General features: G+C 55.5%; 1 protein-coding gene across 3 annotated transcripts in view; it reads left to right on the forward strand.

Moving 5' to 3' along the window:
- The window catches only part of CHCHD6 (coiled-coil-helix-coiled-coil-helix domain containing 6), a 248,397-nt gene extending 245,109 nt beyond the window's left edge, over positions 1–3,288 (forward strand). For 2 of the 3 annotated variants that reach the window (XM_027049796.2, XM_027049797.2), the window contains exons 7-8: positions 308–443; positions 3,073–3,288. In XM_027049796.2, coding sequence (XP_026905597.1) covers positions 308–443; positions 3,073–3,078 — 142 coding nt within the window. In that variant the 3' untranslated portion in view covers positions 3,079–3,288. Of the gene's footprint in view, positions 1–189; positions 444–3,072 lie in introns of those variants that run through there. The other variant, XM_027049798.2, reaches the window with a different exon arrangement.
- The last annotated feature ends 13,213 nt before the right edge of the window (positions 3,289–16,501 follow it).

The raw sequence follows: 16,501 nt of genomic DNA on the forward strand, positions 1-16,501 counted from the left end.
GCCCGTTAGGCAGGAAGAGCCCTACGAGGCAGCAAGTGGGGGGTGGGCACGGGGGTCTTCCAGCCGGCCACCTCGGCCCCTCTCCTGCGGGGCTGGAGCCCTTGTGGAGCCCGCAGCCCCAGCCCGGTCCCCTCGGCGTCTGCCGCTGCGGACAGCCCTTGACCCCCTGTGTTCTTGGTTCTCTCTGAGGAGTAACCCGATGCTGATGGCTGCCAGGTGCCCAGCCGGTGGTGCTGAGTGAGGGAGCGGATCCCCTCCGTGCCCACTGGGGCCGAACCCCAGGCCCAGCTGCTCTCTGTCCCTGCAGGCCCCGCCGGACAGAGCCTGTGTGCTCAGGGCTGCAGGCCCAGATCCTCCGCTGCTACCGTGACCACCTACAAGAAGTACTCCTGTGCTCGGACCTGGTCAAGGCTTACCAGCACTGCGTGAGCGCCGCTCACAAGGTAAGGCCTCGCCCTGCGCCTGGCCTGGGCTGCTGGGCGCACGGGGGCCGGGTGCTGACGCCGGACTCTCTCAGCCCGTCTTTGCGAAGTCAGACATGCCGACCTCGAGGCCTCTGTCTTGTGCACAGGGACAGAGTCAGGAACTTTGATTTCCTCTGCCACTTCCTGGTTCAGACATTATGTCTAGCTGATCCCATGACTGCCCTCGGATAGCCGGGTTAGGAAAAGAGGGCCCAGGGGCCCTGGACCCCACCAGGCTAGGTCTGGGAGCGGCTCTGAGTAAGCTCTGGGTCCGGGAGCGGGTCTGGGAGCAGCTCTGGGTCCCACCACCTAGTAAAGGGTATGCCTGTGCCACCCACTTCTTACCTTTGAGCAGTTGGAAGTAGGAGCTCACGGGAAGGGCCCATGGTGCAGGGTCAGGGTCGCGGAAAGGGCAGGGGCAGTCCTGGGAAGGAGAAGAGCCTCTGGGTTCAGGGAGGTAGAAAAGTAGGTGCAGCCTGCCCGACAGGATGAGGGAGCGAAGGGTACCTCTTGGCCCACCCTTCTGTGCGGGTCTGAAGGGGCAGGCTAGCACCCAGCCTATGGTGAGTGGGAGGGGGTCACGGTGGTCCCAGGTCTTCTACACCCCCCAGCCCTCCTGCAGGGCAGCAGTGAGGTGTCCTGGATGTGTGAGGATGGCAGTGGGCCTCCCCTGAGAGCTGGCCCCAAGGTCTTGCCCTCTTCCCCTAACCCTCCCAGCCAGCTCCCAACCCTGTCCTCCCACCTCCCCCCATTGCCATTCCTCTTCTAGACAATTCCATTGCCCTTCCCAAGCCCAGCAGTAACTGCCCCAGGCTGGACCCAGGCCCTCTCTGGTGTTCACTTAGGGGCGCCTGACTTGGACCTCCCCAGAGGGCCGGCATGTTTGCTAGACGGGCTGTAGGATGGGGCTTTCTTCCTGTGGAAGGGCCCCTTGTGCCCGGTAGGAGACAAACCGCTGTGGGTACTGGTGGCGGGAAGGCTGAGGCCGGAGGTCCGGTCTAGCTAGGTCCAGCGGAGTGTCTCTCCTGCTCAAAAGTGTGGCCTCGCCAGAGCCCTCCTCACTCTTCTGTCAGCTCGGGCCCCGTGCAGCGCAGTGTGCGCGTCTGGGCTCTGAGGCCCAGCCGCAGCGCCCGCTGCCCAGAGTGGGCTCTGGGACAGCCCGGGGCCCAGCAGCAGCTCCCCGCGGCACCAGGCGTGAAGCCTGCTCAGGAGATCACGTTTCCTCCCCGCCGTAGAGCATGCAAAGCTGTTTGCTCAATTTCAAGTTGAGCAGCAAAGACCCTGCCGGCAGTCCCTGCAGCGCAGAGTGGAGCCGGGCCAGTGGCCCTGCACCACGAAACGTGGGCCACGGGAACAGGTGGCCCTCTTGGGCCCCTTCACTTCTACCAAGGTGTTTGTGAAGGCGAGCACGAGAACCCTTGCCCAGGTGGGATCGGAGGACCATGGCACAGGCTTGCACACCGTGCACCTAACTTTCTACTGAGGGAGAGGCCTAGGGTCCTGCTGTGGCCTCCTTGATTCCCCGCAGAGCCCTCTGGCCGCCCCCCCCCCGGCCCCCTGACTACCCTCCATCTTTCCCTTCGGGCCCCACGGCCACAGAATTTTCCGCCCCGCCCCCAGCAGAATGTATCTTTAACAAACACATCTCACCAATATATCTTCATTGCACTGAGGCAAAAATGTGATTACGAAGGAAGACAGATTGCATTTATCTCCAGTGTGTTCTCTGTAGCTCTAGCACGCCTGAGAGAGGCTCTGGGGCACTGCCAGGCCTGGCTCCCTCCTCCCCGGCCCCCACCCCCTGGCGTTATTAAAGCCTAAATTGGAGCCCAGGCAACTGGCAGCAGCGGAGGCCGGCCCTGCTCTGACTGCGCGGCGTGTGCAGCGTTCCTTCGGGAGAAGCATGTTCCACCGACTCCTGAGGCCCTCGGTGCCCACAGCGTACCCTGTTGCTGCCCTCTGCCCACCTCTGCCTCAGAAGGCTCCTGGTGGAGCCGGGATGGGGCCGGGGGGATCTCTGATAGCGATTTGCTTCTCGAAATACCAGCTGGCTGGAGCCCTCATCTCTGGCAGTCAGGGAGTGGGTATCAGAGGCCCACCACCAGGAGGTGCCTCCCCAGAGCTCCTGCCGGCACCTGCGTGGTCCCTTCCAAGCCCGGGGATGTGTGCGTGCGTGTGGATGTGGGCAGCGCCTTGGAGGCAGGTTCCAGCAAGACGCAGCCTGATGGTGAAGGCTCTCACACAGCAGAGCCCGCTCTCTGACTGGTTTCACTTAGAAAACTCAGAGTGGTTAGGTAAGAAGGCAGGGGAGACCTTGGCGGGGTGAAGCAGCCTTGGGCTGGGGCCTGCCTGCCTGTCTGTAAGGGCGGTCAGATGAGCACAGGCTCCTTGTTAATGGGCCACCGGAGGCATGTGCTGAGTGGGCATGGAGACGAAGAGACACAGTCCCAGGTTGCAGGGACCAGCTGGGGGCACCCTTTCCATCGAACAGTCACACTCATGGGGCATCCCGAGGGCCAGAGGCCCTCTTAGAGCCGAGGCTCTGGGGATGCGCGGGGTTCCCAAAAGAGAGGGCCATGACTGAACTGTGACCTGTTCTCCTTTGCAGGGTTGAGGAGCAGGCCTCCATCCTGGCCCTGGCGGTGACTTGGAGCTCTGAAGAAGGAACCAGTGATGGGACCACAGTCCGCAGACCCCTGAGCCACAGCCATTTTCTCCTGGGTGCCTATGGATGTCTCTGTGCTTGGGGCTGCCGTGTGTTTGGGAAGTAGAGGATGTGCTACTGTCCGAAAACAAATAAAGCAAATGTCTTTGTTTTCAGTCATTCTCTCGGCTGGCACACAGCTGCTGCTGCCTCCTCTCTGTCCATACCTGTGCTGGACCACGGCGATGCAGGCTGAATGAAACAGGCTGTTCCCCCTTGGGGAGCACTCAGCCTAGCAGGGGAGACAGATGTGGAAGCCCCCAATTATGCTGCAGTAGCAAAAGGCCGCCCAGAAGCAGGTATGAGATGAAATGAGGGGAATGCAGTTCTTTCTGGGGACGGAGTGGAGAGAGCAGGCCAGCTTCCTGACAGAGGCTCTGTCTGAACTCCAATGTAGAAGCTGAATGGATGACCACTGGGCAAGCCAGAGGCTGGGTGAGTGGGACCCCAGATGCAGGGCTCAGGGAGCCCAGAGCTGGGCTTTGCAGAAAGCAGATCGGGGGCTGGGTGGGAGAGGGGATGCCAGGCCACGACGTTAGGGCTGAGTGACACCTCCGTGGCTCTCGGGGGAGGGTGGCTCAAGTGGGGCAGGACTGAGTGCCAAGGAGAGCCCTGCAGGCACTTGAGGGCATGATAAGTGGGAGGCTGGTGGGCCAGGTCGGGGGACAGACGGAGGCGAGGCTTAGCAGCCAAGGTTACCGTGCCTCTGGATTTGAGTGGTATAGGGGAGGATCAAGGATGATTTCTAGACCTCTGGCTTGGGTGCTGGTGATTCTGGGGGCTGCAATGAAGAACACAGGGATTGAGAAGTGCAGAGGACAACGATGTTTGGGACGTGCTCTGCTAGTTGGGGTCCACACACTGGTCTGCCGGTCCTTGGCTTCTGGCGGGATCCCAGCTGAGATGTCTTGACCACACCCGGGCTGCACCGAGCCTGGCCCAGGGCTGTGTGAGGGACGCAGCAGGAGCCTGAGATGGGGCTTCTGATTCACCAGCTGCTCTTGCTGGTGACCTTGGATTTCCTGCGAAAGTTCCTTTGGAGAGCCCCTCGCCATCTGGAGCTGAGAGCCTGCATCTCAACTCCGACTTTGCAGCCCAGGCATCTCTGCTCATCCCCGAACTCTCACACACAAAGCTCAAGTGGGGGTTGAGGCTCGGCAGTGTCCAGCTGTCCGGGCAGGTAGCACAAGGCAGCTTTATTCGGCCAAGCTACATATTGGCTGAGAGGAAAAGAGCTTTGGGAGATGCCCTGTCTCCACGTCCTGGGTCAGCTTGCCAAAACACACAAGGAGGCATTCGGGGTGCATGCGGAGGTGAGCAGCCCTGGTGGGTGGCAGGGTACCCTGGCCTGAGCCTCCTCCTGGCCTCCCCCAGCAGCCCAAGAAGCCACTGGCCCTTTGTCAGGCCAGCACGGTGGGGTCACATGTCACCTGGATTATTGAGCTTAAGCGAAATCGGAGTCATCCTTCAGCTGGAAGTTGCTGAGGCCCTTTCAGGACTCCCTCAGAAGCCTCTGGTGTCCAGGGCTTTGTCCCACTTCCCAATCTGCCAGGAATCTCTCTCAGACTCTACTTTTCTACCCGGGAGTCCGTCGAGGGCAGCTGTGTGTGCGCCTCTCCATCTGGGCGTGTATGTGTGTGCATAGGTGTCTTTGTGTGTGCACATGTGGATGCGTATAAATATAGATAGGTACCTTTGTGTGTGTGTGTGTACCTATGCATCTCTGCATGTGCATAGAGGGTGCTTTTTTGTGTGTGCACATGCGTGTGCATAGGTCTGTGGACATCTGCCCATCTGTGTATGTGTGTCCACGGGTGCCTTTGGGTCTGTGCACACGTATGTGCGTGCACCCATCTGTACGTATGAACTGTGTTTGTGCAGGCAGCCAGCCACGCTCACCACCTGCTAATGCTCCCGGGCTCTCTCCTCCTGGATCTCAGCCCATTTTCCTGATTCCCCTCAATTCAGAACCAGCCTTCCCCCTTCCGATCTCCACCTCTTTCCTACTACTGGGGACTGGGGGGGGGGGGTACTTGCTCAGAGCCATTGTCTCATTGTATTGGAACGTGGAGGGGAGGCGTGTGTGCTCAAGGTGCAGGCTCCGTGCGCCTGTGTGTGTGCATTTATTGCATTTCTGTATCACCTTTGTGGACCTCCAGTCCCTCCACGTGGCCATATGTGGTAGGAAGTCTGGCTTGAGAGAGCATTCATGGGTGAGGGGTGTGTCCAACATTGTGTGCACCTGGAGGCAGACATTCCTGGGCTCAGGTTCCCAGCCAGATGACTGTTGAAAGGGAGTGTTGATACCCATCCTACCTGGTTGCTAAGGGATTAAATCCAATGTTGGCTGTGACATCCAGGGTCCAACCAGGAAACCCGAAAGCACTCACGGTTATTTTTTTAAATTTTTTTTTAGTGTCTATTTATTATTGAGAGACACAGAGAGACAGAGCATAAGCATGGGAGGAGCAGAGAGAGAGGGGGAGACATAGAACCCGAAGCAGGCTCCAGGCTCCGAGCCGTCAGCCCAGAGCCTGAAGTGGGGCTGAAACTCACGAACCGTGAGATCATGACCTGAGCCTAAGTCGGACGCTCAACCGACCGAGCCACCCAGGTGCCCCAGCACTCACAATTATTTTTAAACACAGGGGACCGAATATAGGGAATTAACTCCGAAGATGGAGGAGCCAAAACCCAAATGGATGGCCTGACAGCCCAGAAATTAGCAATGGTGGGAAACTCGCATCACCCTGGGGCTGCAGGCACAGACGGAAGAGGCAGGGCCCTCCAGTGGAAGCTGATACCATGGGGGCTCTACTCAGTGGAGCTGGAGCCACTGAGAGGACACAGCTGCTGTGAGAAGTGCCCACTTGTGGCCGAGAAGGTAGAGGTGCCCAGGCCTCTCCCCTCCTGCCATCCTCAGCCTCGGGCGTGCCTCCCATTAGCTGAACCCAGCCAGAGCCAGAGGGCAAGGCCACCTGCTACAAGGAGCAGATCTGAGGCGCAGGCACACAGGAAGGACTTCAGCAGGACTGGGAGGTGCCGAGCAAGCATGTGGGCCTGTGTGCTTGTGCCTGTGCTTGGGTGGGTGTGAGAAGTGGGTGCAAACAGGCATGTGCACACCCCTGTGTGCATTTCTAGCTTGTGTTGGCACATGATGGACAGCTTCCAGAGTAGTCCCATCAGACATCCACCACGTGCCGGGTCCTCTCCCACTCCCTTTGTAAATGCTAACTCATTTAGAGTCCCAGAGCTCTGTGGGGGGTAGGGCCATTACTGTCCCTGCTTTCCAGGGGTGGAAACCATGGCACAGACAGTGTGAGTAACTTGCTCAAGATTGCACACAGCTGACACTACCTTTTTCTGGAGCCGGGGTCCTGGCTGTCTAGAGGCTTGACTCTACCCACTCCAGGGACCCAGCTGGGGGGGGGGGGGGGCAGTCCTGCACCTTTCCCCTCATCCCTCACCCCCAGATGGAGAGTGTGGACCCTGGCAAAAGAAACGGCTAGAGTTCCTTCCTGCCAGCATCATTACTGACCTGGAGAGGCCCAGCAATGCCGAGGCAGGGTCTGAGCTGGTGTCACCGCCAAGGTTGCCATGAGCCCTGGGGCAGGATCTCTTGTGAGGTGCTGGTTCACACACCTGACTGCCTTGGCCGCGTGCCAACACCTTATCCACCCGCGAGCGGGTACAGGTATGGCTGCAGACCTCCCAAGTCATTCTAGGTGGCTGAGCTGGGGGTGAGAGCAGGGCATGGAGGAAGAGTCCAATGTGCACTGGACACGGGAAGGGCAGAGTGTCACAGCAGATGGAGAGAGCGCCTGCCCTGAGGCCACTGTGGGAGGAGGCGAATCACATGACCTCTCAGGGGGACACGTTTTTAAGTGTGCAAACCCACACGCACACACATACACATACACCCAAAAACAATACCCCCTCCCACCACACACACACACACACACACACACACACACACACACCACACACACAGTCCTCCCATGTGTTGTTTACAAAAGACCTCACCTTAATAATAAGGGCACAGGCTGGTTGAAAATAGAAGCATCGAGACTGATGGACCACCAAACACTGAGGAGGCTGGAGTGGTTATGTTACTGTCAGGCAAGGTAGACCTCCGGACACGGAGTGTCTGAGCAGCAGAGGTGGACAGTTTGAACGCGAACAGGGGCAGCATGTAGGAAGACTTAGAAACCCCAGATGTGCGTGCACCTGACCCAGGCAAGACGGGTGAGGCGAGAGCGACAGGACAGAAAGGGAACTAGCCAAATCCGCAGTCTTTCCTGACGACTGGGAGCGTGCACACATCAATGGCTCCCAGGATGAGTTGCCAGGAAACCAGCACGTAAGCAGGCACTGTGTCCCGGGGTGTTCGTCCTGGCCTTTGCACCGTCTCTGGAGCTCCTAGTCTGCAGTGCAATGGGGAGCCAGACAGCCCCAGCACCCGCCCCAAGCCCGGGGGCAGCAGCTCCTAAGCCGCTAGCCCTCTGTTTCCTCATCTGTAAAAGGGAGACGGTCATAGATGCCACCCCCTGCAGGGATTGGGGTGACAGGTGTCCCATGCTTGGTGCTCTATAAATGTGAAGGCAGAGGACCCACCACCCACATCCCCTTTAGGGCCAGCCGTTGGCAGCTAGCACTCGCCCCTGAGGCCTCTCCCTCTGGGAAGTGCCTTTGCTGGGGAGCTGCCTCACCAAAGTCACACCCCAGCAGGCCAGAACTCACATCCGATTGCTGCTTGATAGGATGGGGTGTAGAGGCCCAGCTCCCATGCCCCAAGTTAGAGCAACCTGGAAGAGTGCTCTGACTCCAGAGCTGGACCTGGCCTCTGCCTCCTCCCCTTACCCACTAGTGCTGACCCCAAGGACACTCCCACATAAATATCCTGCAACCTCACCTCTACCCCAGAATGGCTTCTAGGGAAACCCAAGGAACCAATAACATTATTGTATCCTACGCAGTACCTGGCCCATGCCCCCCTGGGCTTATCGTCTAGCAGGAGGAGTTAGCAGGAATTGTGTCATGTATAGAGTCCGGTAGGAGTTGTGTCATAATCACAAATGACATTGGAGGTCACTTGTGCTGAGGCCTCTAGGGAGAGGCCCCGGGAGCTCGGGGCCCAGGGTGCTCGGGCTGTGGGGTCAGGGAGGGCTTCTCTGAGGAGGTGAAGCTTAAGTCATAGTGAGAGGGCTGAACCAGAGTTGGCCAGGTGAAGCGATGACTTTGTTTACTGTAGTGTTTATAGCAATGGCAAAATCCTGGAAACCACCTAGATGTCCAATAATAGGGGGTATGTGCATTAAGTAAAAGGTGGTATATCCATAAGATAACTCTGTAGCTGGTGATAGTGGGGGTGTGGAGTATAGCCATCAGCACGGAGCAGTATGAACCTATTTGGGGATGAAAAAAATACCATCTATACACATGTAAAAAATATACACACACTCACAAAAAGAAAAGAAGGGTTATACACCGAAATGTTAGTGCTTTTTTCTGGGGGGGGTCAGGATCATGGATATGTATTGTTTTGTTTATTAATAATCGACTTTGTTTTCTGTTGTTCCAAACTGACCTGAACATTTCCTTTCAGTAGTCCCCAGGCTCGAAGCTTTCCCGAATGCATGTGGCGGTGTGGCCCCCCACAGCCTGGGCCCTCCGGTCAGGGCGGCGCACGGCTGTCTCTTCCCGTGGGCTTTCGGGCCCAGTGGTTGACCCCTTGGCGAAGCCCGGTTCTCCTTGAATAAAGTGCTTTCCTTGCCTGCCAAGCAGGGGCAGGGATGGGGGTTGAAGCCTGCCAAAAAGGAGAATTCCTGAGTGGGGCAGGGTAGGGCCCACAGTGTGCTGGGACGGACACCCCCGGGAGCCCGTGGGGGATCACAGCGGCAGGAGGAGTCTCCCTTAGTTATTTATATTTCGCACAGCCAGTGTTGGCATTGAATGCCTACTGTGTGCATTTGGCATTCTGGACGCAGGAGACGCAGCAGTGAGGGGGAGGGGTTTGAAACCCTGTCCCCCAAGAGCTTAGAGATCTGTGGGTGGTGGGGGGACAGAGAAAATAAAATCAATGATTGCATGTTATGCAATGGAGAAAAGGTAGGGGGGTTGGGAGTCCCGGGAGCGGGTGCGCTCCTGTTTCCTGTGAGGACAGGACGCACCTGTGTCCCCACTCCCTGGGGCTTCCCACACCCAGACAGGGCACCTGCCTGCATCTCCCCAGCCCAGGAACGGCCACCTCCAGGCTGCTCTTAAGGAAAAACACTTCCAGTCCATACCTGATAACCTGCCTCATTAAATTTAATGGGCCGGTTATTCCCATTAAATAAACATCACCTAATTATGAAAAACATACTTGCTGAAATTCGACTATGGAACAGATAAACCAATTACATGGTTATTCAGGCTCAAAACACACTCAATAATGAAGTGGGGTGCAGACCACAGCAGGGAGGGCCAGGGGAGCACCTGGAATTCAGAGCCCCCCACCCCCCACCCCTCCCCACTTCCGTTCCAAGCTTGGTGGGGCCTCAAGAATGTTGGTGTCCCTGGGAGCCGCGGGCTGGGCAGCCTGGAATCCAGACCGGGGTGTCTCAGTTTTGACCCCTTTCACACAAGTGACAGAACCCTAGCTCAAATGGGCTTAAACAAGAAGAGTATGTTGATCCATATGATTGAGAAAGTGTAGAAGGAAGCTTCAGGCATGGCTGGATCCGAGAGCTTAAACCTAGTGACTAGGACCTGGTCTGTCTCCTTCCACTTCTTACTATTCTCCTCCATGTCGCCTTCGTTCCTGGGCTTCACGATTTGCCCCAGCGAGTCTTGCCTTGTAAAGAGAGAACCTCTTTCCCTCCGGTTCCAGCTTAGGGTTTATGGGCAGATAATAAATTGCTCCAGAGCCGACAGAGTAGTATCAGGAATCTCTCAGGAGAGGCCAATACACACAGGAAAAACTGCCCCCCATCCCGATGACTCATCAGGGAAATGCAAGGCAAAACCACAAAGAAACGCCTCTGCAAACCCATCTCGTGGTTGAAGTTACGAGGACAGACAATACCAGGTGTTGGTGAGCACAAGCAACCGCTGGGACCCACATGCACTGCTGCCAGGCATGTAGAGTATTTAAACCACTTTGGAAAATGGTGTGGCAGTTTCTCATAAAGTTAAACATCCACCTACACTGTGATGCAGCAAGTTTACTCCTGGGTCGGTATGCAGGAGAATGAATATGTATGTGGTCTAAATGGTACATGGAGGAATGTTCAGATGGCTTTATTTCATAGCAGCCGAGTTAAAACGGTCCAAATGTCCATGGGCAGTAGAACGGGCTGGTTGTAGTTTACTCGTACAACAAGATACTGGCCCCCAATTGAAAAGAACAAACCAGAGCTCCCTGTAAGGACGGGGATGAGTTTCACAGACGTGTCATGGAGTGAGGAGCTGGGCAGAGAGGAGTGGACCCTGGTATTAGCTCCCGAGCAAATTGCCACCAACGCAGCAGCTTGCAGCTGGCTGCAGATACTACCTCACTCCTGGGGCAGGAGCCCTGGCAGAGCTGAGCTGCTCCCTGCTTGGTGGGGGGGTGGGGAAGGGGCGGGGGGGTCTCCTGAGGCTGCCATCAAGGAGGGCTCAGGCTGGGTTCCTTGCAAGCTCACCTGGCCGTTGGCGGAACTCATTCCCTTGTGGCTGGAGTCTGGAGGCCACCGGCCATCCCCTAGCATGTGACTGTCACAGGCCCTCTGTCAACAGAGGTCTCACTTATCAAAGCCAGCAAGGGAGTCACATATAAGACCCGATGGGGTCACAAAAGAGAGAGCCCTTCACCTTTGCTGGATCCTATCCATCAGAAGCAGGTCACGTACTTAAGGGGAAAAGAATATACAGAAGAGTGACTCCTTGCGGGGCACCCCAGGATGTGCGTGCCTCAGTACTGGATGATTCCATTTATATGAAGTTCAGGAGGGAGAGGAAGGTATCTCCAGATAGCCCTTGAGGAATAAGTTCCAAAAATCTGTTAGTAAGAGGACAGAAAAAAAAAAAAAAAAGAAAGAAAAACAAAGACGGTTCAGAGCAGGGTGTGTAGTTTGTATCTCTTGAGAAAACAGGGTGGCAAGAATATCCACGGGTGTTTGCATTCGCTGGTAACAGTGTAAGACATTCTCTGCCAGGACGCAGGGAAACTGGTAACAGTTTTTCTCCCAGAGCCGGCAGCTGGGGCCCTCAAGAAGGAGACTGACTTTCATCATGTATCCTTCTGTGCACTTCTCGGATTTTCAATGTTTAATGAAATAATACTTTTTAATTATTAAAGAAAAAAAAGGCAAAGAGGCCAGACCTTGTAGAAGGTAAAGGCTGCCGGAGGCATTAACAGCTGCTGCACGTTGCCCCCATCCAACCCCCACCCTACCCCCTCCCTCCCCTGCTTGCAGTGTGTAGTGATGAGTGAGGGGCCGGTCATGTGACCCCAGCAGGTCCAGGAAGCTGCTGGGCCATCTTGGCCAACAGGTTGGGAGAGCATACCTGAGAACGCACACAGAGGAGGGCAGAGCCAAGAAACAGATGCCTGATGATGTTGGGCCCCTGGATGCAGCCATGCCTGAAGCTAGACCTTCATGGACCTTTCAGAGAAACAAGTCAGTGAACGTCCCTTTGGATGAAGCAAAGCTAGATTTTTGTCAAGTCTGATTCTATCCATTGTTTATGTCTGGTGACATCCAGTGCTGACGTTCGGGGCCTACAAGCCCAGGCCAGTGGGTGGTGGTTGCTTCAAGGTGGCCTTCCCAGAAGGGGAGGAGCTTGTGCTGGGGCTAGCCGGGAAGGCTCAGCAGGGTGACCTCATGGGGACAGAAGGAATAAGCATCATGTGCAAAGCTCATGGTAAGCTAGGGAAATCACAGAGATTCCCTATGACAAAGCATAGAGTGACAGGAAGAGAGAGGATGGAGGGGGCGAGCTGTGTGGCCAGGGCTGCTGCAGAGGCCTAGTGTGCAGGGGTCAAAAGCAGTGACTGCAGCAGGCTCAGCCTTTCCCCCGGGGTACATCACTTTCCTGTGCCTCAGTTTCCTCATCTGCAAAAAAGGGGCAGACACAGCCCCTCCCTGCCTAGTGGTGTTAAGGATTGAATAAGGTGTCTCAGGGAGAGCTCTCTCCCTGGGGATGCCTGTATGTTTTCTCTGGTCCTCACAGTGGCCCTGGGAGCCGCTGCCATTTGCCCCCCAGACCCACAAAAGGCACTGAGGGGGTACACATGTGATGGGAACAGAGCCCTGGCATGGGGAGGGGGCCGGGCCTCTCTGTTTGCCTCCAAAGCTTGCACTCTTTTGGATAGAGCCCCCCAGCTGTGAAGGGGCCATTCCCCACCCCTCCCTGAGGGGAGGGTTTTCCCAAGAGGGGTATCTCAGAGGGTTAGCCCGAACTCCGCGCCCTGAATTCCAACTCCCATTCCAGTTACATCTCCACCCCCTGCTATGACCCTGACCACATCCACAGGGCAGACAGTATACAGCCACAGAGGTGTGCGTGGGGCTGGGCGTGGCCGGGAGGTTCTGAAAGAGCTCTCTGGAGACAAGTCTGGGATCCAAGGGCTGGGAGGGGATGTCTCCCCAGCAGAGGCCCTCAGACACCGTGGGGCAGAGACCAGCTCTCCCCACCACACCCTCTAAATTCCCCATAGTAAACCATGAAAGAGAAACCAAACGGTGGCTGTTTTAAGCCATTCCATTTTAGGGTGATTTGTCACGCAGCAACAAGTAGCGAATACATCCCACAAACCCTGACAGAATGCCTGCCTTGTGTACTCATTATACACGGGATGAGGCTCCAGTCTTCACAGGGCTTCCATTCCGGGGGAATGGAAAACAAGCAGCTTAGAAAATGGCAGGGGAATCGGTGCTCTAATGAACCTCACCGAGGGGTTGTGACTGGGGTGCATTTTACATGAAGAATCGGGAATTTCTCCGAAGAGGCAACATGAGCTCTGGGGCCTGGAGAATGAGGAGAGAAGGTCAGGAGAGGGGTTGGCAGGGCAGCCCAGCATTCCCGCGGTGGCCTCTGCTGTGGGCCATGTCCAGGGCAAGCTCTGTATGGGGCCCTGCCGTGTGGCTTGGGGCCCCTGCCTGGTCCAACCTGCCCCGGGCACAGGGGCCAAGGAGGCCACAGGGCGCAGGCTCTGCTCTACGAGATAGTGCCAGCAGCAGAGCTGGGCCGGGGGCGGTGGGGGGGGGGGGGGGTGGAAAGCGGCAGCCAAGAGATGTTGTGTTCTTTTTTACTTTTCTTTTGAAATACTTATGATCTATAATAATGGTAGCTTCGCAGGAAGTTGGAAAGATAGTACAGAGAGGTCCCATGTACCCTCTCCTAGCTTGTTTCAGGGTTGCGTCTTCTGTGACTATAGGACAATATCGAAAGCAGGCCCATTGATAACGATGTGTGTGTCCAGTTCTGTGTCCCTCGTCCCGGGGAACCAAGGCCGCGACCAAGATACAGAACTTTCTTGCGCCACAAAGATCCCCTCCTACTTTCCCCCTCCCAGTCAGAGCTCCTCTCCCCAGCCCTCACCTCACCAAACTCTGACCAGTTCTCCATTTCTATAATTTTGTCATCTCAAAGTGTTGCTTAAGTGGAATTGTATTATATGCATTTTCTGTTACGGCTTAAGTCTGCCACTTTCATTTTGATGGTTCCTTTTTTTCCCCCCCTGTTTTCTTTTTTCTTCCTTCCTGTGGGTTACTTGAACACATTTTAGAATTCCATTTTGGTTTATCTATAGTGTTTTTGAGTGTATGTGTTTACATAGATTTGCAGTGGTTGCTCTAAGGATTACATTCGATCTATGTACTTACCACAGCCTCCTGGTTTTTACCAGTTTGAGCGACGTGTAGAAATCTCTCCTCTCTTTCCATCCCTTTCCCCTCAGTCTTTTATAATGTATTTACTGAGGTGTTCCCTCTAACTACTCTGAGTCAGGAGACACTGGTTAATTTTTGCTTCAACTGTCTAGCAGAATTTCAGAAGCTACAGCGGAGAAGGACAATGTCCTCTCTTCCTGCCTGATGCCCCGAGAAAACCCCTTTTAGCATTTGCCTTCTGTTCAGAGAGCTTCCTTTGGCCATGCTTTCAGGTTGGGTCTGCTGGTGCCACATTCCCACGCTTTTCCTTCATCTGGGAATGTCTTGACGTCTCATTCCTATAGAATTCATGGATGGCTGTTCTTTCCTTTCGGCCCTTAAAAACGTCCCTCCACTTCCTTCCAGCCTCCGTGGTTTCTGATGAGAAATACTCCATATTCACACAGTTTCACCCCAACACTAAGGCATCGTGTTTCTCTGTTGCTGCTCTCAAGGATCCTTGTCTTCAGTTCTTGGAAGGTGGCTGATGATGGGTCTTGGCACAGGTTTCTTTGGGTTTATACCATTTGGGGTTTGTTCAGCTCCTTGAATCTGTAGTTATGTCTTCTGCCAAATTTGAGAGAGATTTTCAGCCGTGATCTCTTTAACTATTTTTTTCAGTCTCCCCACTCCACCTCCTGTCTCCTCTCCTTCTGGGACTTTAATGGCACAAATGTGCGATCTTTTGTGATATTGCACATGTTCCCCAGGCTCTGATCCCCCACCCCAGTCTATTCCCTCTCTGTTGTTTGAACGGGGTAATTTCTGTTGTTCTGTCTTCAAGTTCACTGAGTCTTTCCTCTTCCCTCCTTGTTCTGCTGTGGAGCCATCCATTATTCCTTGGAGTCCAATTATTGTATTTTTTCGAAAAAATTAAAAAATATCAATTTGGTTCTTTATGACTTTAATTTCAGTCCTTGTCAGATAAGTCCGATCTCCACTGTCACTTTGGTGTTGGCATCTATTGACTGTGTATGCTCAAGCAAGCCGAGGGGAGCTCCCTGGTCCTTGCTATGATGAGTGACTTTGGATTAGGTCCTGCACATATGGGGCACTGTGCGCTGAGACCCTGGGTCCTATCCCAATCCTGGGTTTCACAGCTGGCCTACTCTGAGGGCCCCACACAGGTAGGCAAAGAGGGCACTGCCCTGTTACTGTTGGGTGTGTGTGGTTGGGGGCAGGTCTCATTGTTTTTTAATGCAACAAGAAAACCTGGGCTGCTTCCCCGATCCCTGAGGGCCTGATTCTTAGGGCCGTGGGGTGCAAGGGCCTCTGGGCCCTACAGAGAGGATGGTGGGAATGGCTTTTCCAGAGAGAACCTCATGCTTAGGACATCATCAGCCACTTGGCCATGAGCCCCAGGGGTCAAGCACCTGCTCTAGGCCTCCTGGGGGTGGTTTGTGCTGTGGGATGCGGACCTACTCAGAGATTGCAAGTTGAAGTCCTGCTGGCCAGGCTCTTCTTACTGGTGGGTGTAGTTCACTTAATACTTGCCCATTACTGTGGGCATACTTTCTACAGAGCGGGGTGCCCTCCAGCTCACCACCCGCTTCAGCCCCCCACCAGCTCCCAGACTCAGCCTGCTCACTGTTTACACTCATCACCTACTCAGCCCTCAAAATCCTCTGAGCCCAGAATGAGGCGATGCTGAACCCTTCCCATGCTCTTGGGACATGTCTATGAAGTGGTGTGGGGAGGGGGGGGGGGTCTGCAACTGTGTCTCCTGTGCAATGCAGTGTTGACAGTGACCTGGTTGCATCCCCAAAGTGGGACCTGAGCCCCACCTGGTCACAGCTGTCACAGAGGGACAGGAAGCCTGAGGAGGGCTCAAGGATGGGGAGGGGGTTTCCTGGAGGAGGGGGGTGGTGGGAGCTTGGGCCATGAAAGATGAAAGGTGGAGGTTGGGGCACTCTTGGTCAGGGGCACAGCATAGGGAACGGCCCAAGGCATCAAGAGGTCTTTGGAGCAAAAATGTCAGCGTGGCAAAACTGCAGGGCACACAGAGAGAAGCAGTTAGGGTCCTGAATGCCTGCCCTGAACGCTGACCTGCTTATTTTGATAATTGCACCTCGATTTCCCAATGCCATCCCCAGCTCTAGAGGGGTCCCCGATACCAGCCTGCCAATTGCACCTTCTACCTCAAGGCCACAGTGACTGGGTCAAGGGGGCGGCACGACGCAGCTCATGTCACTGAGGCTGGATTCGGGAAGTTTTCTTGGACCTGTTGGGAAGGAAGCGCCTGGAGCTGCTGAGGCCACCGCTCAGAAGGGTGTCAGCCAAGCCGCTGGCCAGCAGAGCCCACACACGGAAAGAGAGCTCCGCGGCCCAATGGCCATGCTGTGACTAAGATCCATACGTGCTCACCTGATGCTCACCCCAGCCAATACGTATGCCTTGGAACCCATTGAGTCACTGTCACCTGCTACCCACGGCCTAAC

This window comes from Acinonyx jubatus, chromosome A2, assembly GCF_027475565.1.
Source record: "Acinonyx jubatus isolate Ajub_Pintada_27869175 chromosome A2, VMU_Ajub_asm_v1.0, whole genome shotgun sequence".
Lineage (NCBI taxonomy): Eukaryota > Metazoa > Chordata > Mammalia > Carnivora > Felidae > Acinonyx > Acinonyx jubatus.